The 25026-nt window shown below is 49.6% G+C and overlaps 1 protein-coding gene across 7 annotated transcripts in view; it reads right to left on the bottom strand.

Annotated features, from left to right (window-relative positions):
• The window catches only part of CDK18 (cyclin dependent kinase 18), a 1155230-nt gene that overhangs the window by 835713 nt on the left and 294491 nt on the right, over positions 1-25026 (bottom strand). For all 7 annotated transcript variants that reach the window (XM_085624142.1, XM_085624143.1, XM_085624144.1 and 4 more), the window contains 2 exons: positions 22615-22729; positions 21195-21289 (listed from right to left, as the gene is read on the bottom strand). In XM_085624142.1, coding sequence (XP_085480268.1) covers positions 21195-21289; positions 22615-22729 — 210 coding nt within the window. The remainder of the gene's footprint in view (positions 1-21194; positions 21290-22614; positions 22730-25026) is intronic.

A 25026-nucleotide genomic window follows, 5' to 3' on the forward strand; every position in this document is an offset into this window, starting at 1 on the left:
GTTATGCACTTAAAGGCAGTGTTGGAGGTCATTGTCCTATCTCCTATCCCCATCTATCTTCAGCGTCATTCGGAGCACACTGGTTCCCTCTTTGTGAGAAAGTGTGTCTGTATATACTGTTCCTTAATAGGTACAGGGTGTACAGAGTCCACAGTCCCCCAGGGTTTGACAGAGGTTAAAGTTAGATATAACCTTACTCTCTAAAGTGGTAGCTTGGTCGAGCAGTAAGGCAGTATCAGAGGACAGTGTAAAGCATTTGTTGTACACACTCAGTCAGCAAACGGTCTCACACACTCAATAACTGAACTCTAGGCCAGTGGTTTATATATAAAAAAAATATATTCTTGTTTTATTTTAGAACCAACACTTGGATTTAAAATATACTCTCAGCATGAGATGTTTCATACAAATACTTGTGCTATATGCAATAAACTTTTGTAAACAGTTACAAGTGGTTCCAGTAGGCAACTATTTTTAAACACAACAATGCATTGAGCTCAATGGTAAATTCAAGTTAATACAACAGATTACTTTTTAGATTACTTTTGGAATTCCAGGACTGGATCCTAGATTCAGTCCTGGGTCAGTACTCAGAATCAAGTGATGAAAGCCGACTTAATTACTGTAATGATTTTTAAACAATATTTAGCTATTTTAAAAGTTGACACTTAGAAAATATTTCAAAGAAAACAGTCAATGATTCCCTATGGGAGAAAATTCAGGTTACAGGTACAGTAGTTCGTTACTTTTGTAATCCAGTACTGGGTGCCTAGATTCCGTACTGGGACCTTTATCCAAAACAGGTAAGTAATTACGTTTTCAGATATTATACGATTTTTGAAGAATATTTAAAGATTGCAGAAATCGACACTTAGAAGAAATTTCACAGAAAAACAGTCAATGGTTTCCTATGGAAGAAAGGAATATGCTACTTACCAGTATGCATCTGTTCTTGGCATGTAGAGCTGCAGATCTATACACTTTTGCATAGATCGCCATCTGGCATTGGGCCCGGATGTTTGCAGTTTGTTTTTCTTCTTGGACAGTCTTTGGAAGTCACGAGTTCGGTGACTCCTCCTTCGGTCCGTACTGCGCATGGGCTTCGGCTCCATCCTCAGATTGTTTTTCGCCAGCAGGGAAAAGATGGAGCGTAGTGATAATAGTAAGAAACCCATGTGTTGTTGTATCTAAATAAGATGGACTGGAACGGATACAGGTAGCCGGGGAGGCGTGTATAGATCTGCAGCTCTACATGCCAAGAACCGATACATACTGGTAAGTAGCATATTCCGTTCGAGGCATATGAGCTGCAGATTATACACTTTTGCATAGATTATATAGCAGTACCCAGCCCTAGCGGCGACCACCGGTATCCGTTGCAGTGGTTTGAAATAGTGTCTTTAGTACAGCCTGGCCCACACTAGCTTGTTGTTTGGAGTGCACGTCTACACAGTAATGTTTTGTGAAGGTGTGCGGTGTTGACCATGTGGCTGCTTTGCAGATGTCATCTAAGGGTATGTTCCCTAGAAAAGCCATAGAAGCCCCTATCTTTCTTGTAGAGTGGGCTTTAGGTGGAACAGATAATGTTCTTTTTGCTTTGTGATCGCAAATTTGTATGCACTTTACAATCCACCTAGCTATCCCTGATTTAGAGATGGGGTTGCCTTTATGCGGTGGAGAGAAGGAGACAAACAATTGTTTAGTCTTTCTGAAAGGTTGCGTTCTTTGTATGTAGTACAGTAAAGCCCTTTTAACATCAAGTGTATGTAGAGCCCTTTCCGCAACAGATTGAGGTTGCGAGAAAAAACCCGGTAATTCCACCGATTGATTAAGATGGAAGGGGGAAATGACTTTGGGCAGAAATTTTGGATTTGTGCGAAGTAGCACTTTGCTGTGATGTATCTGTAAAAAGGGTTCCTGTATAGTGAACGCTTGTATCTCACTAACCCTTCTAAGGGAAGTGATAGCTACAAGGAAAGCTGTTTTCCAAGTGAGGAACTGTAACTCACATTTATGCATTGGTTCGAAAGGCGGACCCATGAGTCTTGTAAGAACTACGTTTAGATTCCATACAGGGGAAGGTGGTGCCCTGTGTGGAATTACTCGTTTAAGGCCTTCCATAAAGGCTTTAATAGCAGGCGCTCTGAACAGTTATAAATGCTGTCTGTTTTGTAGGTAAGCAGCAATTGCTGCTAGGTGTAGTCGTATGGATGAATATGCCAGGTTACACCTTTGAAGATGGAGCAGATAGCATATGATGTGCTGTATGGATGCCTCTAAAGGATGGATTGTATTGTTACGGCAGTAAACAACAAATCTCTTCCACTTTGCGGCATAGCATGCTCTAGTGGTAGGACGTCTGGCTTCCCTGATAATGTTCATGCAATCAGGGGGGGAAGGTTAAGGTATCCAAATTCTAAGATTTCAGGAGCCAGATCGCAAGGTTGAGCTGAGCTGGGTCCGGGTGCCTGATTTCTCCATGGTTCTGGGTTAGGAAGCATGGGGACAGGTGTAGTTTTTGATGTGGTACTACCGACAGCTGTAGTAGTGTGGTGTACCACGGCTGCCTGGCCCATGTTGGAGCTACCAGAATGAGAGTGAGGGAGTGCTGTTGTAGCTTCCTTACCACTAATGGAATTAGCGGGAGAGGTGGAAAGGCGTATGCAAATTTGCCGGACCAGTTCATCCATATCGCATTGCCTTTGGACAATGGGTGTGGGTATCTGGCGGCGAAGCTTGGGCATTTTTTGTTTTCGTGGGTCGCAAAGAGGTCTATCTGAGGATGCCCCCACTTGTGGAAGAATGGGCGAAAAACTCGTGGATGCAGTTCCCATTCGTGCATTTGCTGCGTTTGTCTGCTGAGCAGATCTGCCATGGTGTTTTGTATGCCTGGGACGTGTTGTGCCAGGAGAAAGATTTTTTGTGGAATTGCCCATCTCCATATGCTCTGTGCTAAGCGGGAGAGCTGGGGAGAGTGCGTCCCCCCCGTTTTTGAATACAATACATTGCAGTCAGTCTGTGCGAATGAGGACTGCTTTGGCTGAAATTTGTTTCTGAAAGGATTTCAGGGCTAGAAAGATCGCCAATAACTCCAGATGGTTGATGTGGAGTAACTTTTGCTGTGGCGTCCACAGACCTTGCACTATGAGGTGTAGAAGGTGCGCTCCCCAGCCGGAGAGCGACGCGTCCGTTGTGAGAATCACCTGAGGAACCGGGTCCAGGAACGGCCGCCCTTTGGAAAGGTTTGTGGTGTTCCACCACTGCAGAGAGTGATGGGTGCCGCCGTCCACCAACACCAGATCCGTTAGCTGTCCCTGGGCCTGGTTCCACTGCCGTGCTAGGCACTCTTGGAGTGGACGCATGTGGAGTCTTGCATGGGGCACTATGAAGATGCAAGATGCCATCATCCCTATTAGCTTCATAAACACTCTTGCTGGAAGAGAGTGCTGAAGAATGAATGTTTGGCGCAAGGCTTGTATGCTTGCGATCCTGGCTGAATTGGGATAGGCTATAGCTTTGGAGGTGTCTATAGTCGCCCCGAGATATTGCTTTGTGTGAGATGGTATGAGGTGGGACTTTTGATGGTTCACCGTGAAGCCTAGCTGGTGGAACAGTTGGATGGTGCTGTTTGTATGTTGCACACACTGGTCGCGGCTTTTATCAGCCAGTCGTCCAAGTAAGGGAAGACGTGAATGTGTTGTCTTCTGAGGTGTGCTGCTACTACCGCTAGGCATTTGGTAAACACCTGTGGTGCGGTTGTGACCCCGAAGGGGAGAACCCTGAATTGGTAATGCTGACCGTCCACCACAAACCTGAGGTACTTCCTGTGAGAAGGGTGTATTGGAATATGAAAGTATGCGTCTTTCAAGTCCAGTGTAGTGAGAAAGTCTCCCTGGCAGAGGAGTGGGAGAACTTGTTGGAGGGTGACCATGTGGAAATGGTCCGAATGTATGTATGCATTTAGAGGCCGGAGGTCTAGAATGGGCCGCAGGGTCTCGTCTCTTTGGTATTAGAAAATACAGAGAGTAGACCCCTAAATTTTGCTGATTGACGGGGACCTGCTCTATAGCTTGTTTTTGCAGGAGGGAGAGAACATCCTGTTTGAGCAGTGTGGTGTGTTCTTGTGACATTGTACGGTGCCTGGGTGGAATATTGGGTGGGGTAGATGTTAGTTCGAGACAGTAGCCTGACTGAACAATTTGTGTCACCCATTTGTCTGATGTTATGGTCTCCCAGGTGTGAAGGAAATGCCGTAGTCTGCCCCCGACTGGAGTGGAATGGTCTGGGGGGGGGGAGCGGGGGAAAGTCATTGGGCGGGCGGTGTGGCAGAACGGGTGTTGTTGGTTTTGCCCCTGCCCTTATTATCGTTTCCTCTATATCCACCTCTTTGATTGCCCTTTGAGAAGGTATTCTGAGGAGGGGACTTGTAGGAAGTAGAGGCGCTATCAGCAGAGTAACCTCTGCCTGTGCCCCGAAAGGAGGAACGACGAAATGAACGTCTAGGGGTATGGGATTGTAATGCCCCCATAGACTTTGCTGTATCCGTGTCCTTTTTCATTTTCTCCAATGCTTTGTCCACCTTTGGACCAAATAGGTGTTGTTGGTCAAAGGGGTGATTTAATATAGATGCCTGGACTTCTGGCTTAAACCCTGAGATTCTGAGCCAGGCATGACGACGAAGCAAAACACTGGTATTTATAGCTCTAGAAGCTGTGTCTGCTGCGTCGAGGGCACATTTAATTGAGGTGTTGGTGATGAGCTTTCCCTCCTGTATTAGCTCATGAGCCCTGTGTATGTTTGTCTGGGAGGTGTTGCATGATAGCCTCCAGCTCATCGTAATGTGCTCTATCATAACGTGCAAGCAGCGCTTTTGTTGGCGATGCGCCACATATTTGCGGCTTGCGAGGCAGTGCGTTTACCAGACGCATCTAAGAGCTTTGACTCCTTATCTGGTGGTGGAGCCTCCCCTGAGGATTGAGAGTTAGACCGCTTCCTAGCTGTGGATACCACCAATGAGTCTAAGGGAGCAGGTCCTTTAATATATGCAGGATCTGTGGGGGCTGCTTTATATTTCTTCTCTATCCTGGGGTTTAATACCCTAGCTCTGACTGGGTCCTTGAACACCTCTGCAGCATGTTTGGTAACTCCTTTTAGCATGGGCAATATTGCTGTGGCCTTATCTTGTATGTCAAAAGTGTGCAGTAGGAAATCGTCCTCAACTGGCTCGCTGTGTAATTCTACCCCATGGTAGTGTGCCGCCCGCTGTATTAAGTGGTGGAACCCCAGGGAGTCCTCTGGAGGAGATGGCCTGGATGGATACATTTCATCCTGAGGCATATCTCGTACATCGGGGTTGTGGTAATCCTCCCATGGGTCTGGTGTCCCTGGAGGTGTGGGGTCTATTGAGGCGTCTGCCGGATCATAATCTGGATCTCCATAATCAGGGTCTGGAGATGGGGTTGGAGAGCGGTGAGGCAAAGGTGGCGGAGATATGGGAGGTGGTGGAGAAGGTGGAGGAGGTGGTGGGGAGGGTACTCTGAAGGGAGATGTGGCAGAGTCCTTCCGTTTTGGCGGTGGAGGAGGATCTGGCTTGTTTAAATGTCTTTTAGAAGACAAAGTTAAATGACCAGTCTTTGGATCCTTTGTTAAAGTTTTTTGATAAGGATCAGGCGTAAATAGTTCTCCTGGCACCGAATCGTCTGTCGGTGCCAATGTTTTCGGAGCCGAGGGCTTCGATGGTTTCTCCATGCCATGCTTTTTCGGGGTCTCCGATTTCTTCGGTGCCGAGGCAGGCTTCGGCGCCGGAGCGTCGGTGCCGAGAGGCTTATGCTTTGTCGGCACCGAGAGTGCAGGTTTCGAGCCCGATGGCTTCGGAGCCGAACTGGGTGTGGTTTTCTTCGGTGCCGAACGGTGTTTTTCGGCACCAGGAGTAGGCTGGCTCGAGCCCGAGCTGCCGGGAGACTTATGATGCTGCTTCGACACCGGGCCCGAAGGTGGGGTGATAGAAGCTGTATGTTTGGTTTCCCTAGGCCCGGAGGCGAAGGTGTAACCGGAGTCTTTCGGTGTGGGTACGGGAGTGGGAGGGGGTAGAGTACTCACGACCCTCTGCGCTGGTGTGATCTCCTCCAGGTCGGAGTCATCGGCCTCGGAAGCGCTGACGAGTTCTTCCTCCTGCTCGTTGTGCTGCTGCCCCGAAGCTCCGGTGTCGTCTCCGAAGATGTCAGGTGGAGCTGAAGTCGATGAGTGCGCCATGGTGCATCGAGCTCTTCGATCCCGGATGGTCTTTCGATCGAAAAGACTTGCAGGCGGGGCAGTCTCGGGCCTCGTGTTCGGGAGAGAGGCAGAGGTTACACACCTGATGCAGGTCGGTGTGGGGAAATTTAGACCCACATTTTGGGCACTTTTTGAAGGGAGTCCTTTCCATCGGCCGAGACCGGAGTCGAAGGAGGCCCGAAGGCCGGTGCCTGGAATCGAGAAGTACCGCCGAGAGAGCTGAAGATGATTTTTGTGTTAAGAATCGATGGACGAGGATTTTCCGTCGAAGGTCGAACTGGAAAGGTTCGAAGCCGGAGCACGAAGTATCACATCCGAGCCCGATGGCGGAAAAAAACAGGATGGAGCCGAAGCCCATGCGCAGTACGGACCGAAGGAGGAGTCACCGAACTCGTGACTTCCAAAGACTGTCCAAGAAGAAAAACAAACTGCAAACATCCGGGCCCAACACCAGATGGCGATCTATGCAACAGTGTATAATCTGCAGCTCATATGCCTCGAACATTGAGTTAAGGGTAAGTACAGTTGTAAGTATTTTTCAGAGTCGGTGCTGGGCACCAAGATCCAGCACTGGGAGCTCACCTAAGAGCAGGTGAGTAATTTAGTTTGTTACTTGGCTGATTTTTGGTGAATATTTGAATATTTGAAAAGTCCACACTTAGAAGAAATTTCAGGAAAAAGCCAGTCAATGTTACCCTAAGAGAAAAATGGAGTTTACGGTTTAAGGGCAAGTACTCGACTGGTAGAGTTGAGGTTCTGGGCAAAGACTCAGGGGTCCCCCAGGGTCAGGTAGGTACAGTTGGTTCACCCTCACCGGCTCTAGGGCGGCCGGGTGCAGAGAGAGTTAGGCCCAATGTTATCCTATGAGGGAAATGGGGGCCTTGGTTGGTGGCTGCTGACTGGCAAGCCACGCGGTTGTGGGAGCCGGGCTCCTGGTCACTTACTCAGGGCACGTGGGGGAAGTAGGTAGGTGTAGAGTTTTCACTGCCAGGGCCACTCGGGCGGCTGGGTGCAGAGTACTTTTGAGCCTTCGGGCGCTCAATTGATTTCAATGGGAAATCTCCGGTTTAGAAAAAGACTGCAAGCTCGGGGACGAGGACTCTTCAGGTGCCACCACCACTTCGAGAGGTAAGTTGGGTAGTTGGAGGATAGGTAGGGACCCCGGGATTGGGCACAGGGGGCCGTGGGGCGCCGCGTGCAGTGGTGCCTTTTGGTGTCGGGAAATCTTACCCTCAGTTGATCGCGGTTGGGGGGGCACCTTGTTCTGAGGCTGCAGGCTTTTTCAGGAGTGTCGAGGGAGGTCCTTGGGTGCCGGACTCGGGGTCACAGTCGCCGTGGGGTCGTCCTCAGGGTCTTTGTTCACTCCGGCACTGGCCAGGCTTGGCTGGTGCAGAGGGCTGGGTTCGCGGTTCCGGGCTGCTGCCAGGGATTAGAGATAGGTTTTGAGTAGAGCCTCTACTCATGGGAGTCCCAGGGGCATAGAGACAAAAGGAAGCCAGGTCCTCCGGGGTTGGTGAGGTTGCTGGCCACAAGAGATGCCGGGTTGGAGCAGGAGCAGGTTCGAGGGTCGACAGGCCGGTAGGGCTGGGGCCAAAGCAGTTGGTGTCTTCCTCTTTTCAGCTGCTGCAGGGCAGGTCTTTCTTCTTGCTCTTTGTAGTGTTGAATCTGGAATCTGGGGAAGGAAGGTTCAGGGTGCACCTAAATACTAGATTTAGGGGCGTTACAGGTAGGTGAAGGGCAGTGACCAATGGGTCCCTGTCCTGGGGTGGGTACACCCCCTATCCTGTCTCTCCTGTGGGAGGGGGGCAGTAGCCTAGTCCTGATAGGGTAGGGCTCCCCATCATCAAGATGGCGAGAGCCCGGAGATGTGCTTCACCTCGCCTCCCCCACCTGAGGGGTGGGGTTGGCAGGCTGGCACATCCCCGGTCCTTATTTGGGGTTTCCGGACAAAGCTTTCCGCCAGAGTGGGGGGTTGCAGGGGCCTGGGGAAGCTCACAGAGGCGGCATGCCTTTGAAGCTTCCCCCTGCCCATCCTGGGGGAGGAGATTTAGCACCTCACCCAGGATGTGCATTGTTGCAGGCCCAGGAGAGCAGGGGCTCTCCTACCCAGGGGTCCAGCAACATGTCTGCTGGGTGGCCGCCTAGGCAGCCTCAGAGCAGACGTGGATTGTAGGTTAGGTTTAAGGGGGCACCTCTAAGATGCCCTCTGGGGTGCTGGGTACATTAAATCCCACACTGGCATCAGTGTGGGTTTAATGTGCTGAGAAGTTTGATACCAGACTTCCCAGTCTTCAGTGTTGCCATTATGGTGCTGTGGAGCTCGTGTTTGACGAGCTCTCAGCACCATGTACTATTAAATGGCAGCAATGCACTTACAGTGCTCCGGAATGGACCTGGGCACTGTAGGGGCACAGGGCTCCTGCTCCTGTTACCACCATTGGCAAAAGGCACCCAGCTAGAGGGGTGACTGATGTATGCCATGGCAGTGTAGGTGATGGGCATGGCACACAGGGATGTGTGCCATGTAGACTTTGTTTTTGTCTTGCACCCAAACACTCAGCCTGCAAAGACAGTGTGTGTGTAAGGGTACAGGGCCTCTAAGGGTGGCACAAGGAGTGCTGCAGCCCTTCGAGACCTTCCCTGGTCACAAGGCCCTGGGTACCTAGGGTACCATTTACCAGGGGCTGACATGTGGCCAGGGTTTGCCAATTTGGGTTTGTTTTAGGGAAGGAACATAGGCCCTGGGCACCTGATTGGCAGGAGTCCAGGGCACACTCAGTCAAAGTACATTCAGCAATTCAGCAAAAAGTGGGGGCATACCATGCAAGAAAGATGGCACTTTCTCTCTCTTGATATCCCTAAACAAAACTAAACACACCCCAACTCCCCCTCCCCAGGACAGATGTCCCAAACTGAACACCCATCCAAACTATTGAATTAACCCGAGTGCTCAGACCCCCAAGGAATCTCAAACACCCAATAACAATGGGGATAGGCTCAAAGGTCCAAAGAGGCCCAGTTTGCCCCGCACCCGCCGTCACCCAGCCTTAGTAAGCTATGTCCTCCCCATCCAGCAATATACAAACCATTTAAGCCGGAGTTCACTTCAAATGCTCAGAAGTGGCTAATCACAAGTCCACCAGTTCATCAGCCATACTCGCCGTCACATGTGGCAGCCGCACGCTGTCCGCCTGGGAAGCATCTGTGTCCGACCCGTCCGTGCCCGGCTCAGATTCCTCCTTGTCGCTCTGCGAGTCCATCCCTGACTTGGACAGCGCCTCCACCGCCGCCCTCTCCTTTTCCGCTTGCTGCAACGTCGGCCTTGGAGATCCCGTTCGTCGATTCCGATAGTTACGAGGCCATCTAGGTTCAGGTTGTGCCGTGAGCATCCTTCCATCTTGGGTTGGCTGCTCGGCTCCAGCTTTATAACGCTCCAGCCAGTCCCACGCATCCTCCGGGCTGCTGTGAAAGTAGGACTTTTTGTCGACCAGGACTTTTAGGTTCGCTGGATACATTAGGGCATATTGCAGCCCTTCCTCACGCAACGCCTTTTTGACCGTCAGGTATGATGCCCTTTTGCGCTGGACCTCCCAGGTATAATCCGGGAATATTGTTACCGAAGCAGTCCACTTTGTACGGTCCCTTCTTGCGTGCCTGGGCTAACAACCAGTCTCTATCTTTATAATGCAGCAATTTAGCAATCACCGGTCTGGGCGGGCGTCCCGGTGCTAGCGGTCTCGCCGGAACCCTCTGCGCTCTTTCTAGGGTGTAAAAGGGGGTCAGGCCCTCCGGTGCTACCACCGTTTTCAGCCAAGTTTCCAAATCGTCCAGCATGCTCTTTCCTTCCACTCCTTCCGGCAAACCCACCACGCGAATGTTACTTCGCCGATTCCTCCCTTCTGCATCTTCCGCTCTCTGTTCCAATGTAGTTATCCTGCTGCGCACTTCCTTCATTTGGGGCGTTAACTCCTTGGTAGTCGGTTCCATGCCTACCAAGACCGTTTCTGCTGTTTTCACTCTGTCTGCCAGCTTACTATGATCCGCTCTGAGTAATCCCAGGCTCTGCGTCACTTGTGCTATATCCGCCTGCAGTGTGTCTCGTGTGGCTGTTATGGCTTGTAATATCTGGTCTACCTCCTGTTGCGGGAGGCAGGCCGTTGGCGATTGCTGTATTACCTGCGCCACCGACGGGCTAGTCTGTCTCGGGCCGGCTGCCCGCCGCCCTGTTTGAGTCTGGTTTTCTCCATCATGCCACCAGAAACCCCGCCTCGTCACGTCGCCTCGGTGGTTATCGTGATCCAGCAGTTATCAGGCCTGGTCGTGATGGTCTATCTCGCCCACTCCTGGTGCTTGTCGTGGTCCCCAATGATTCAATATGTTCCGCCGAAGCGCCCCGCGACCTCATTCCCGCCACCGGTGCAATCCCTGCTAGTGCACCCGGTTACTCCTCTCATCGTTGCTCAGATCCACTCATCACCATCCAGTCACTAGGCGAGTCTCGCTCAGGCCTGGTTACTCCGCATGGCTCAATGTTCGAAGTCTAACTATCACCCTCTGCGCTATTCGCAATGAGATCACTGCCAGGGTCCGCTAAGCTGCCTGGGCTCAATTAGCAGCATGTCACTGCTCCCCGACAAGCGTTTACGAGTCCCTGAGGGCTTCACCAGATTGCCAGCGCCATTTTCTATCGCGTGGGGTCGGGCTCCGATCAGGGTCTCCAGCGCCACAAAGGTTCCTCCCCACTCCTCAGCGAGACGTGTCCCGAGCCAGGAAGCCCCCCCACGCTGTTTATTTGTCCCACCTCTTTTTTGCCGCTACTACTCTCCAGTCAGCCGCAACGCAGGTTCCCTCTAGTCGGCCGCCGCGCCTGACTAGGACCAGATGGGAAGGGGCAGTGCTCCACGCAGGGTCTCCACAAACTTCTGCTCCGTCTCCCGAATATGCCGAGCAGTCCTCCCTCACAGCTATCTCCCTTCACACACCACTGACCTCCAGGATTAGCACTGTCATCCAGCGCCGGTGTCCAAGTCGCCCCGTTAATCAGCCGCTCCGCTTCCACCGCGGGCCTGCGCTCGATCTCTTCCCGGTGCCTGATGTCCCCCGGATTTTTCCTCGTATTTGCTCAGTAATTCTTTCCAGCCCTGGCGCGGTTCGCGTCCACTGCCGCCCGTGGCTCCCGCCCACCGCAGACGCGCGGATCAGCGGCCGCCAGATCAGGCTCCCCGGAGCTCCGCAGCCGCCATCTTGTCTCCTCTCTGAGGCGCGGTGCAGCGCTCCGCCGGCGCTCGCTCCCCAGCCTCCAGCAGCTCTGTCGCCCATCAAAGCGCTCCTCACTTCAATGCCAGTCCGGCACTCCGAAGCACGCTGTTCAGGGGTGCCGTTTGGCGCTTATATCAGGATTTTCAGCTGGGCTCCGGTGGAGCAGCATGCTCACACGTCCGCCTGCATTCGAGCCCTGGCCACGCCCCCCTTGAATCATGGTATTAGTGAGGTGGGTTTCTTTGATGTTCTGATATTGTTTATAAAGTTCAACTGCAACCTGTCGAAAGTGGCCTTTAGTTCTTATTTCTGGCCTGGTTATTCTGCGCTGTGTCACCCGAAGCACGGTCTGCAAAGGGTTCTACAACTGCTTGGAAGGGAAGGTACCAGGAGCGCTTCAGGAGTACAAGGGAGGGAGGTGAACTTCAGGGCCGGCTCTAGGCCGGTGCGATCGGTACCACCGCACCGGGCGCTGACTTGGGGTGGGGGCGCCATGTGTATCGTTTTAAAAGCACCTGATTCCACATTCCTTGTCCCAGCAATTTTCAAGCATCAATAAACACGTCCGGTTAAATCCGGTGATTAATGGCCTTCCTCTAGAGAGACCGGAGCTTTGTCTCGTAGTGGAAGTTTTGACTCATCATAGCGCGGCACAGAAGGTTAACATGCCTGCTGCAAAGAACTTGTCCAATTCAGATCACAGAAGTTCATATACTATTAATAGGTCAATGGGTTAACGCTTTTGTCAGAGAGATCCTTTTGTTACTTGCAGTTTAACTGTTAAAATCCTATTATAGAGCAGTGAGCTATTAACAGGCGTCAAAGAGCTGCATGCAAACTGCAAGGAATATATTACAGATACATGTTTTATTGCTCAGTCTTTCCTTAGCCTAATAAAAAAGGGTTAATTTGGTTAGAAATCCACTCTTATTAAAGAAAACCCCTAACAATGCTGTTACATTTTAAATTCTGAAGGGCATATGTACAAGCCCCTATGGCCACGTCACTTTGACATTCCCGTGGCGATAGGGGTCTTGCCTTATTTACAAGGCAGTGTTAAGCCACTTAATATGGTCAACGCTACCTTGTAAATAAGGGCCCCTTTCACGCAATTCTTAGCGTGAAAGGGGTTGGCAGTGGGTGTTGCAACCGCAACACCCATTGCTTTTGACGCTGCCCCCTATTTACAAGGGCAGCGTAAATAGGAGGCAGCACCAAAATTAAGACCAAGGAAATCATGGTCTTGAGTTGGCGAAACGAGGAGAAATGCATTACTGCTCCTCGTTTTTAGGTATCGCTGAGTCAGCGCGCATGCGCTGTTCGGAGAGACATTAGTAGGTGAGTTTTCAAAGTGCTGCTGGCGACAAGCTTGCGTTCATGCGAGCGTGCCCACGCAAACCGCCAGCCTTCAGCGCCATCTGTCTTTCCTCTTGCTTGCTCTCTGCCTCCGCCCGTCCCCCCGCCTTCGCGCTTACAAGCATTCAGGATTCTGTGACCATAGAATAAAGCAGGAATTGAGCTTCAGCAACCATGTTAAGATGGATGGTTCTTGCAGAAGTAAGCAGGCGCGCCTTCCAAGAATTACATAAATGTGGGTTTACTTTCTCTTTGTGAAATACTGTAAGTGTTTTGCACAAACTATTTTACTTTAAATAGTCGAGGACAGTACTTGCAACTTCTGTGCAAACGAGCAAGAAAAAAAGTGATTATCTGTTTGGCAATAACATTTTGATTAGTATCCGCTTGAATGTGTGATCTTTTCATTGTCAAACCTCTATTTTGTAAAGCACTGGGATCCATCTTTTGTGTTAAAATGTCATACACGCAATGCTACATAATTTACTTTATCCTTGCTGCATAATTCACTCAGTCCTGCCGTATAATTTCGCCCTGTATTGCTGCATTGTTCTAGTGGTCCTGCTCATGTTGATTTTAGAGTCTAAATGCTGCCTTTGAGTTTAAATGCATTTGATTGCGAGAGAGTGATACAAGATTTGTGGTGAATAGACTGGTTCGTCTGAGCTTATGATTGCAGGTCTGACTAATGGAAGTGGATGTGTAACGAATAGTTTACCTGTCGGTGTAGTTTTGCAGCTTGAAGATCTTTCTGGATTCACTATGCTGTGCATTATTCCGCGATCTGGTGGTTGGGTCCGGATTCGTAATCTTTCCTTTGTTTTTGGGGTTTTTTTGTAGCCCAGGTGGGCGTCAACGTCCCACCATTTGGTGCACCTCTCGTGACGTCGTGCTTCCTGCGGAAGTCCCACCTTTGGGGCGCCATCTTCGGGTTTCTTTTTTCCTCTAGTTTTCTTTTTTTTAACCCTAGGCGAATGATTAAATTATATGTCCACTTTTCTGTAGTATTTCATTCCTTCTGTTCTTCTTGGTTTTCCCCCCTCTTCCTCCAGCCTCATCTTCCTGGCGGAGGTGGGTGGGTTCGCTAGTGAATCCAGAAAACTACACCGAGAGGTAAGAAACTATTCGTTTTGAAGCGTGAATCTTTCTGGATTCACTATGCTGTGCATAGACTTTGTAGCGGTTTGTTATCTTTGTGGCGGCTGGGTGGTAGATGAGCGTTGGTCGTTGAATATGTGTTGAAGCACCTTCTGTCCTACTTGTGCTTCCTTGTTCATCTGTATGTCCACGCAGTAGTGCTTGGTGAACGTGTGCACCGAAGCCCATGTTGCCGCCAGGCATATGTCCTGAATGGGCGTGTTTGCCAGAAAGGCAATGGTTGCCCCCTTCTTCCTTGTGGAGTGAGCTTGAGGCCCCTCCGTTAGCTCCTGTCCTGCCTGTTTGTGGCAAAACTGTATAGTCAGTGCAATCCATCTAGCAATGGTGCCCTTTGTCACTGGTCTACCCATGAAACTCGTTTCAAAGGACACAAAGAGCTGCTTAGTTTTTCTGTGCTCCTTGGTCCTCTCAATGTAGTGCATCACCGCTCTTCTAGCGTCTAGAGTGTGTAGAGCCTTTTCTGCGTTCGTAGTTGGGTTTTGAAAGAAACTTGGTATCTGAATACTCTGGTTCATATGGAACGCCGACACGACTTTAGGTATTAAGTGCGGGTCAGTTCTCAGGACAACCCTTTCCTTGTGTATCTGTATGTAGGGCTCTTGTAGCATTCGTGCTAGCAGCTCGCTCACCCTGCGTAGCGAGGTTATGGCTATCAGAAATGCCGTTTTCATAGTCAACATTTGCATTGAGGCCTTGTGGATGGGTTCAAACGGTGCCTTCATAAGCTCCGTTAGGACCACGTTGAGGTTCCATGCCGGCGGCGGCAACCTCTTAGGTGGCGCGATTCTTTTCGCTCCTTCCATGAATCTCTTTACTACCTGCGACGTAAAGAAACTTCCACCTTTCTCCCCTCTTGTGTAGGCTACTATCGCCGCTAGGTGTACCCTTCGGGAGGTCGAGCATAGGTTACTTTTCAGAAGGTGCGTGAGGTATCTCAGCACTGTTGAGTCCTTTGTCATTTTATTTTGCAGCCCATTTTTCCTGCACCATATTGTAAATCTTTTCCATTTCGCACTATAGCATTTGCATGTAGTTGGTCTCCTTGCCTCTCGCAGCACTCGCATAGTGCTTGGAGGCAATCTAAGGTCCGCAAACTCTACGTCTTCAGGAGCCATGCCACCAGGCTGAGGCTCTCGGGTTCTGGATGTAGAACCTCTCCTTTCTGCATGGAGAGCAGGTCCTTTCTTCTCGTGAATCTGTGGGGATTGCCTTGAGCCATTTCTAGAATTTGGGAGAACCAAGTCTGCCTTGCCCACTGTGGTGCCACCAGGATCAGTGTCATGTTGCTGGTTCTGCACTTGTCGAGCACCCTGTGTAACAGTGGTATCGGCGGAAAAGCGTAGGCAAATGTCCTTGACCAGCTTATCCATAGGGCATTCCCTTGGAATTGTTGATCTGGTTGCCTGGACGCGAAGCTTTGGCATTTTGCATTCTGGCGTGTTGCAAACCGGTCTATTGTGGGAGTTCCCCATTTCTGGAAAAGCTTCTGCGTTTCGTGCCCATTGAGCTCCCACTCGTGTGAAGCAGAGGTCTGCCTGCTTAGCCAGTCTGCCTCCACATTGTCCTTCCCTGGTAGGTGGATTGCCAGCAGGTCTATCTTGAGAGGTATGGCCCATCTCCAAATCTCCTGTGCCAGAGTGGAAAGGGGGGGGGGGGGGGGAACGACTGTGTCCCACCCTGTTTGTTGATATAAAACATGGTTGTGGTGTGATACGTTTGAATCAACACTCTCTGGTTGTACAGGTGCTTCTGGAATGCCTTCAGGGCTAGCAGGACAGTCTTCAATTCCAGGTAACTGATATGTCTGACCGCATCTGCCAGAGCCCACAGACCCCTCACTGAGTTTGTCCATGTGTGCTCCCCATCCCCCTTGAGATGCGTCCGTGGTGATGGTCACAGTTGGGTTTGGTAGTGCCAGGCTTTTTCCTGTAGTTATGTTGTCCCTGTTCCACCAAGTTCTCTTCCTGCACTTCGTGCGTAACAACCACTAGATCCTCCCAACTTCCGCTCGCTTGTGACCATTGCTGTTGTAGCCATTCTTGGAATGGTCTCATGTGAAGTCGTACATTTGGGACCAGGTGGATACATGACGCCATCATCCCCATGATCTTGCTCACTGTTCTCACTGTCAGAACTCGCCCCTTCTGGTAGAGGCGCGTCTCCTTCAGTAGGGCTGCTGCTCTCCTGTCAAAGGGCACGACCGGTCTGTTTATGGTGTTGATCTTTGCTCCCAGGAAAATCTTCACCTGTTCTGGCTTCATTGATGACTTCCCCCAGTGTATCGAGAACCCCAGGTTAGTCAGTGTCTGTCACCCGTGCTGCATGTTTCTCGCACTTCTCGTGGGTGTTTGCTTTGATCAGCCATTCGTTTAGGTAAGGGTACACATGAATCCCCTTCCTTCGTAGGTATGCTGCGACTGCCGACAGGCATTTCGTGAATACCCTTGGTGCTGATTTCAGGCCGAAGGCCAGGGTCGTGAATTGGTAATGATCCTGGTTGATGCTGAATCTTAAAAGACTTTTGTGCCTTCTGATTATTGGGATGTGCAGGTAGGCATCTTTGAGATCCACGGTGGACATGAAGTCTCCGTCCCTTATTTGGGGCAGCACCTCCTGTAGTGATGTCATTTTGAACTTCTGTGTTCTGATCAATTTGTTTAGGTATTGCAGGTCCAGGATGGGTCTGAGATTTCCATCTACTTTCGGTACCACGAAGTAGTTAGAGTAGATCCCCTTGTTCCTTTCCTTGTAAGGCACTGGCTCGATGGCTCTTTGAGCAGCTTCAGTGTTTCGTCTCTGAGTTGAGCAAGCTCTTGACCTGAGCGTTGCCTTCTTTTTGGTTTTCTGTTTGGAGGCGTTTCCTCCAAGTCCACGCAGTAACCGTGTTGCATGACGTTAAGTATCCACTGGTCTGTGGTTATACGTTGCCATTCCTGTAGCTAGAGTCCCAGTCTTCCGCCTACCGGTGTTGGATGCTCGTAGGCGATCGGGTCTCGTCCCCCCCCCCCCGTTGTTTTTGCATTGCGCCTCACCCCTGGGGGTATGTTAGGGGTGAGCGTCCCCGTGCGTGCCGAGTCACTTAGATGAGGGTTGGTCACCCCCTCGTCTCCTTTGGCCACGTCCGTTTCCCCTCCCGCGAAAGGACTGGCCCCGAGGCTGGTACTGCCAGTTTTGTTTTTGCTGACCTTGCTGGCTGTGACTGTCACCCTGCTGTCCTTGCTGGAACGTCTGGTGCGACGCTCCCTGCTGGTTACCTCCTCTACCGTAGGGCATCCTACTTGGAGTGCCTCTTCTCATCCCCCTGAACTGTAGGGCCCCCATGGACCTCGCCGTCTCGTTCTTTCTTCAGCTGGGTGAGCTTTTCGTCCACTGTTGCCCCGAATAGCGTTTCCCCGTTGAAAGGAGTGTTTAGTATGTTGCTCTGCACCTCCTGTTTGAATCCAGAGATTCTCAGCCAGGCCTGTCTTCGTTCGGTGATCCCTATGGCCATCAGTCTGCTTGAAGTTTCCGCCCCGTCCAATGCAGTCAATGCATGAGTTGGCTATTTTTTTTACCTTCTTCCACAAGGTGGGAGGCTCTTTGGCGGTACTCTTCAGGGAGGTGTTTGACTAGTTCCCCCATCTCATCCCAGTGCTGGTACTGGTGTCGATTGAGAAGCGCATTGGAGTTCGCCATGCTCCAGTGCACTGCGGCGTTCCTTTCGACCTTCCTCCCAGTGAGTTCCATCCTCCTGCTTTCCTTATCGGGGGTGGCCCAGAGGTCGCTGGCACGTTGGCCCTTCTCCAGGCCGTGAAAGGGATGATTGAGTCTGCCGTGACCGCTCCCTTGATGTAAGGCGGGTCCAGGGAGGAGTGCTTGTACTTCTCCATCCTGGGCGTGATGGACCGACATGTTGCTGGTTCCTTAAAGGCCTCCTTTCCTTGGTTCATTACACTTTGGAGCATGGGAAGGAACTGGCTCCTCGTCTGAATGGGGAGCAGAGTCTCGAGAAAGAAATCAGCTTTCGGTTTCTCCTCGTCCAGTTTTACCCCAAAGGCTGCTGCAGCACTCCTGACGACCATATTGTACACCCCGATGTCGTCGGGTGGCGAAGGCCTCGAAGGATACGTGTCCACGGGCTCTTCAGGATTTTCGGCGTCGATGTCTTGCCATTCCAGCTCGTGAGTGGTTGATGGCCCCGAGCCGTAGAACGACTGCTGGTAGTCTTCACCTTCATAGTAGGGGCCTTCTTACTCCTCCTCAGGATCCCTTGGCAGCCCTTCGGCATCGAATTCGTCCTGTTCCTCGATCGACGACGTCCGTCGACGGAGTCGTTGGAATTCTGAATTGTTTCATTTTGGCGTCGAACTCCTTCCTCTGAAGGACGCTCTCCATCTCCGCCTCGAGCCTTCTCTTTTTCTCCATCTCGGAGATGCTTTCGACGTCGACCGCAGGTCTTTGACGGAGCTTGCGTCGACGCTGGCTTGTCTTTCTGCGTCGAACGCCCCGCTTCGTGGGCCATCTTCGACGAACTCTGCCTTTCGGCGTCTTTCGGCGTCTTTCGGCGTCTTTCGGCACCAGGGAGTCCTTTTCGCAGGATCCGCTCGGCCTTTTGTCCATGGATCCACCCTTGGTCGTCAATTTTTGGCGCCGGTGCTCCTTTTGAGGACTTTGACTCAGATTTGAGAGTCACTCTCAGGTTTGAGGCCCTTTCGGGGGTTTTGAACTCGACGATTCTCTTACCTAGTCAACCGTTTTCTTGTCGGTCTCTACGACCGTGAAGCTTTCAGGTCCCTCGGCGATGTGGTCCTCATAGGTGGAGAGGCCCAGATCGTAAAGCGACGGGGCCTTACCCTTGCCTTCCATGCTGAAGTTGGCTCTTCTGGTGTTCTCACCCAGAGCGTCTTCGGCGCGAAGGGTTGAACAGGCGTTGCAGTCCTTGCTCGGGTGGTCGATCGGTAGGCAAAGGTTGCAGACTGGATGCTGGTCCTTCTGCGCGAACTTTTGGTGGCAGTTAGGGCAGAATTTGAATGGTGTCTTGTCCATTGCGCTCAGAGCCTCTGAGTGCGCATTTTCCAAGGGCGTCGAAGAAAATTCGTGAAAACTCTTCCTTCTTCGCGTCCCGGATACAAGTTATTCCTCTGCGTGATCAGTAGTTCTTTCCTCGACGAAACTCGCGTTTTCTCCTTCTTCCTTCGATTGAAATCCTGGAGCTTCTCGATGACGATCCAGACCCAACGGCGGAAAAAAGAATCTGAAGATGGCGCCCCAAAGGTGGGACTTCCGCAGGAAGCACGACGACGTCACGAGAGGTGCACCAAATGGGACGTCGACGCCCACCTGGGCTACAAAAAAAAAAAAAGAAATAAAAAAAGAAAGACTACGAATCCGGACCCAACCACCAGATCGCGGAATAATGCACAGCATAGTGAATCCAGAAAGATTCACGCTGCAAAATGTATGTTACTTAAGGTTGTCTCATCCCTTTTACTTTAGATTTTCATATCTCGCCCTCGCCAAAGTTTATTAGGAGCTGTATCCTGCTTGAAACAAGTGACTAAAATAAATGTCTACCTCTGACAAACATTTTGGTGTAAATAAATCCCAGTTAGGCATTTGTAAATGACAAATTCTCGTAAGTAATAACCCCCATCCGCAGCCCCTTGTACGGGAGTGCACAAGCCAGCGTAAGTCCATGTCATGCACCCCCTCAGTTCTCTTTGTATGTTGAAAACCTCGAGTTCAGTGACCGGCAGTGACCGCGGCTAATTGTAATGCTAACCCTAAGCCTCTGCAAGCGTCATTTTCCTTCTGCAGATCTTTCAAAAGTAAGGCTCAAGAGGGAAGGGAACTCTTCCAGATGAACGGAAAGTCAAAGCAGAGCGCGAAACCTCCACAAAGGAATATGGATGCTTTCAAGAATGCAGCACCAGTGATTAAAAGCATTTTCCCCTTTGATTCTTGTCACAGACTTGTATGTTTGAAACGTACTTGTTGAAGACTTGTGTTTGTAACATACTTTCTAACTCACATTTCCTTTTCTCTTCTATGCCTAGTCCATCAGTGGCTGTAGACCACCAAGACCCCCTCTAGTTTCTTGCTCAGCCTCCCATTAATGTGTACATCTCACATACTCTTGCGTTTTCCCCATCAGGATTAGGACAGAAGAAGTAGAAAGAATTAGCCAATCAAAGCATTTCGAGTTACTTTTAAAATGTTGCCTCAGGATATTCAGTATTATCCTTAGCTTACTCGTGTCATCATCCCAACTATCCAATCTGCTCTAGGCCTACTGCAAAACAAGCATTTGCAACGCAATAGGTCTCACATTTATGGAACTCATAAATGTGATACCTAATGCATTGGAAATGCTGGTTTGTAAAAGCGCCCATGTGGTGCTTTAACTTTAATGTCAGCCATACCCTTTTCCTTAGACAAGCCATGCCTAAAGAAAGGGGGCAAAGCCGCCATTATAATGAAAGCGCTGTATGGGGCGTTTTTACAACAACAAAAAAATGTGCGCATCAAGTTGACAAACAAATGCTCCTTTTTGTAAAAACACCTCAATGCCCGGTTTCACTTTAATGGCGACCGCACACCTTTCCTTAGATGCGGCTTGTCTAAGGAACGGGGCGCGGCTGCCATTGAAGTAAAAGTGCGACATAGGACAGTTTAAAAAAATAAAAAGTGAATACTGAACAAACAAGCATTGGCATAGCCAATAGGTCTCACCTTTGGGACCTTATAAGTGTTTAGCCATGCAACAGTTGTTGATGCACCAAGGATATTGTGCTGCATAACTAAATACTTATAAGGTCCCAAATGCGAGACCTATTGGCTAAGCCAATGCTTGTTTTTTTCCATGTGTGCTGCCTTGTGCAGCACACCTGGAAAAAGCCTTGGATTGTTTATGTACAGGAAGGTCCTCCTTCCTGTACATAAACAATCTTTTTTTTTTAAAAGCCATTTGTGACTTCCATGTGTGCTGCATTAAGCAGCACACATAGAAGTGACAAAATGGCATTTAAAGATTCTTTATGTACAGGAAGGGGGACCTTTCTGTACGTAAACAATCTTTCCCTTGCATGCAGGCATCCTTGCACTAAGGCAGCAGCAAACCTTGTCGCACAGGGCGCCACCAGTGGTAAAGCCGGCCCTGGTGAACTTACCAGGTATTCGAAGACGAGTGTGAGCGAGTGCTCTGTGTGGATGAGGTCATGAAGAGTGACGATGTTAGCGTGCTTCAGATTCTTCAGCAGCGACACTGTAAACAAAGGTGGGTTATTAGTGATGAGGTCACCAAGAATGGGTGAGTGACAGCTTCAGGGTAGGTTCTGAAGGTGAATGCCCGACCAACCCATAATTCTGAGATGGCCCTCTGGTAATTTGAGACGAAGATATAAGGTCTGAAGTTAATGATTTGAGCGGATACCTTCACCCCTGTTATCCGTGATCATGGGTCCTTAACGGGGAATAACAGCCAGGAGACTGAATTACCAGGTCAATTGTTACACAAAATATTCAATCCCTGCACAAACTTGCTTTCTGATTTCAGCAGCAGGAAAATGTGCACTGAAAAGAGCTAATTTTTACCAGTGAAGTGTAGCAGATGCTAACTACTCCAGAACACTTGCAGTGGGTCCCGTGGAGTTGCTGTAGACCACCAGGTGGAGGTTACATAGTAGACCCAGTAAAACTAGGGGGTCCGAAGCCCAGTCAGCGGATGAGAATAGAGCCAGTGCAAGCACATTGGAACCAGCCCTGCAAGGGTCAGTTCACCAGCACTTACTCACAGGGAATAATAAAGCATACAAAAGGCCTCATTATAAGGACCCTGCATATCCAGGCAGTAACATCACACCCAGTAAAAACCGATACCACTGGATGCTGGATTTATCAGCTATGCTAATACAGCGTTATACCGGTTTCTGACCTAGGAATGGGATACGAAGTGAACTCGGAAAGCTTTAAGTGTTCCTCTCCAAATTGTACCACTTTTTCCTAGCAAACACTTATGGGGTGAGCCACTCAACAGCCGTTTTCACCCAAATCTTAATGAGGTCCTAAGTCGTTTGTGTGCTGCAAAAGTATGCCACTCACTGGCTGTAAAGAGGTTACTGCAGCACTGTAACTGTGACCTAGCGACTACCGACTGGAACAGGCATTACTGCCACCAGCCAGTATAGAAACTCGCTACTAAACAGCTCTTACAAATAACGGTATGGACAATTCTAGGCCACATAATGGGTTGGGCACTCTAGAATTATTTTTTACAATTGTATTTAATTATTAAACTGAAGTGCTCCGTGCAAAAATAGACACAGTGCCACCATGTGGTAGACTGTTGTAAGAAAGTGTAGATGTTAATGATTAAGTGCTGGTGCTAAGCACCTGCAAACACTGGCACAAATTAAGAACTGGTGCTGTTGATCCTTAAGGCTCTACCATGTGTGGTATTACATTCTGCAGTGGCTGGGCACCCGGGCCTTCCGTACTTTCATAAGCATGCTGAATACTTTTGAGAGGGTACGGCAGGGGGGAAACAGTAACTCTGAAGATCTGGCATCTCTCTCACCTTGTCACACTTACCTTCTCTGATAGCAGTGCATGGTGCTCCTTCCTCGTGCTCCAGACGGATCTCCTTCAAGGCAACAAGATTCTCAGTCAGCTTACTGCGGCCCTTGTAGACGGTGGCATAGGTGCCCTGAGAGGAAATAGACAGGGCAGGTGAAAGGCGGAGTCTCACAGGCCTCATGTTCAGTAGTACTCAACAAGCATAAGATTTCCTTCTCACACTCTACTCCAAACTGTACCATGTACGATGCCAACAAGGTGGAAGTGCATGCACGAGTTGAACTCAGAGGGTGGTGTTGAGTTTACTTTTATTAAGTGTATATCTTTAGAAAATGACACGTATAATTTGTGTTGGATCATTTCCTGAATAGGAACCATGTGCCCAACCACCCAGTTCATTCATCCAAATAGGGAGGGCATCAATGAAGGTGTGGGATGGCTGTGATTAAAGCCCTAGATACCTTCACATTATATTTTGTATGCACAGTGCTCATCTTATATTGTGGAAGCTAAGTGTCAGACATGTTGGTGGTAAATCACTGGAGATATCTGAAGTTTATTGGGCTCCAGTCCACCTATCTCACCCTTAATGTGGATAGTGCTCCTGAGCCAGCGCGGCCACATTTGGCAGTTTAGCTCATAGTGCATTGTTCAGTGCAGCACATTCATTTTGTCAGACGTGCCCAGAGCACCTGGTTGGATTACCGTGTGCGGAGGAGGTTTATTCAAACCCACAGGGACAAAGGCTACCGAATGTATGGAGCTTCAGCTCACCTCCTAAAATGGTGGCAGCCCTGGGTATGCCAACCCGCCTTATCTGTACACGTGGACATTTTGGGGACACAGAATAGAGCACTATAGCTACCGTTCACAATAGTGCGCAATTTTTGGGTAATAGTGAACTAAGGGCCCAATTTATGTCATTTTGGCGTAGGGCAGAACAGCATCTTGCTGAGCTGCCCTACGCCAAAGTAAAAGGGCAGGAATACTCTGTATTTAAGTAAGATGGCTCATTCGTACCGTATTTAAGCCTGTGCTTACTGCCTGGGCTTGTGCCAATGTAGGCACCCTTGCACCATGTGGGCCTTTGTTGCAGGCAGGATTGTTTTTATGCATGACAGGACTCCGTCCTGCACAAAAACAATCCAAAGAGGTGTTTTCCTCTTTCTATGTGTGCGGCAGAATATAGCACACATGCAAAGAGGAAATATTGAGGAGAAATTAAGATATTTCTCCTTGTTACGCCTCACCTCTGGAGGTATCCAGATTTGGAGCTTCCTCGGGTTTACATCACATTTTTGTAAATCTGGGGCAACGTCAAATTCTGTTTGTGTTGCGTGGGAAAATTCACCGCAACGGCCATAGAACGCCTCCTGGGCGCAGAGTAAGGCGACGCAGCGATTTGGGCTGCGTTGCCTTACTCATGATTTTTGAGGCCACTCAAAGCCATGCAGGGTGGCTTTGCATGGCTTCATAAATCTTTGAGAGAGCCCTGCATCATGCATGTACCACCTTACGTGCTAAAAAGCTCATGCAGGGCTCTCATAAATAAGTCCCCAATTGATTTTTTTATTCTGGAATGCGGTATTTACCAGAGGCTAATTTGAAAATCATCCTGTTTTCCTCTTGCAAATGACAAAACATGCACTTTTGAAGGTTGTGCACGTCATTTGCACTTTGATTATTTTTTCCATTTCCATTGCACAACGATTTACCTGGTGCAAGGTGATGAGGATAATTTGAGATGTGCATCAATTGCACACAACATAGAATACGGATTAGGGTGCAACCTCACATTTTTGGTGAATGGGCATTTGTTCAGGAGTTGCACATCACCTCTATGAGCACCACAATCTATGTGGATGTAAGCAACATAGCAGATTCAATGTGTGCATCACAGTGCAGCACACCACAGACTGCACTGCGCAGCCAACACATCACAGTACAGACTGCATAATGCAGGAAAGCATAAAACAAACTGACTGCAATGAAAAGTAGACCTAACTGCATAATTCTGGCTGTGTGCCGTGCAGTGCAACACATGTGATGTGACTAAACTCACAGGCAATGGGTAACACTACCCATTTATTTTTCCCATCGGGTCCCATGAAATGCATTTCAAATCTAACAGGTACTTTTAAATGGCCTATTGGAAATTGCCTTAATGAATTAATGAATGCTTGAGAAAACTTGCAAAATATCAACAGCCACTACTTCACTGACGGTTCTGTTTGCATCACTGTACTATGTACTGTGTCTGCTGCCAGCACTCTGTACACTAGGGGCGGTGCCTCCAGTAGAGCGTGGAGGCTCTGCGCTGGTTATATTCCCGCCCCCCCCACCCCCCTGAGTCCCAAATTAAATATGACTTGACAGTGTAATTATTACACTCTGCAGTGGATGGCCAGGGCCTTTTGCAGTATCCCA

The sequence above is a fragment of the Triturus cristatus genome, chromosome 1_1 (assembly GCF_964204655.1).
Source record: "Triturus cristatus chromosome 1_1, aTriCri1.1, whole genome shotgun sequence".
Lineage (NCBI taxonomy): Eukaryota > Metazoa > Chordata > Amphibia > Caudata > Salamandridae > Triturus > Triturus cristatus.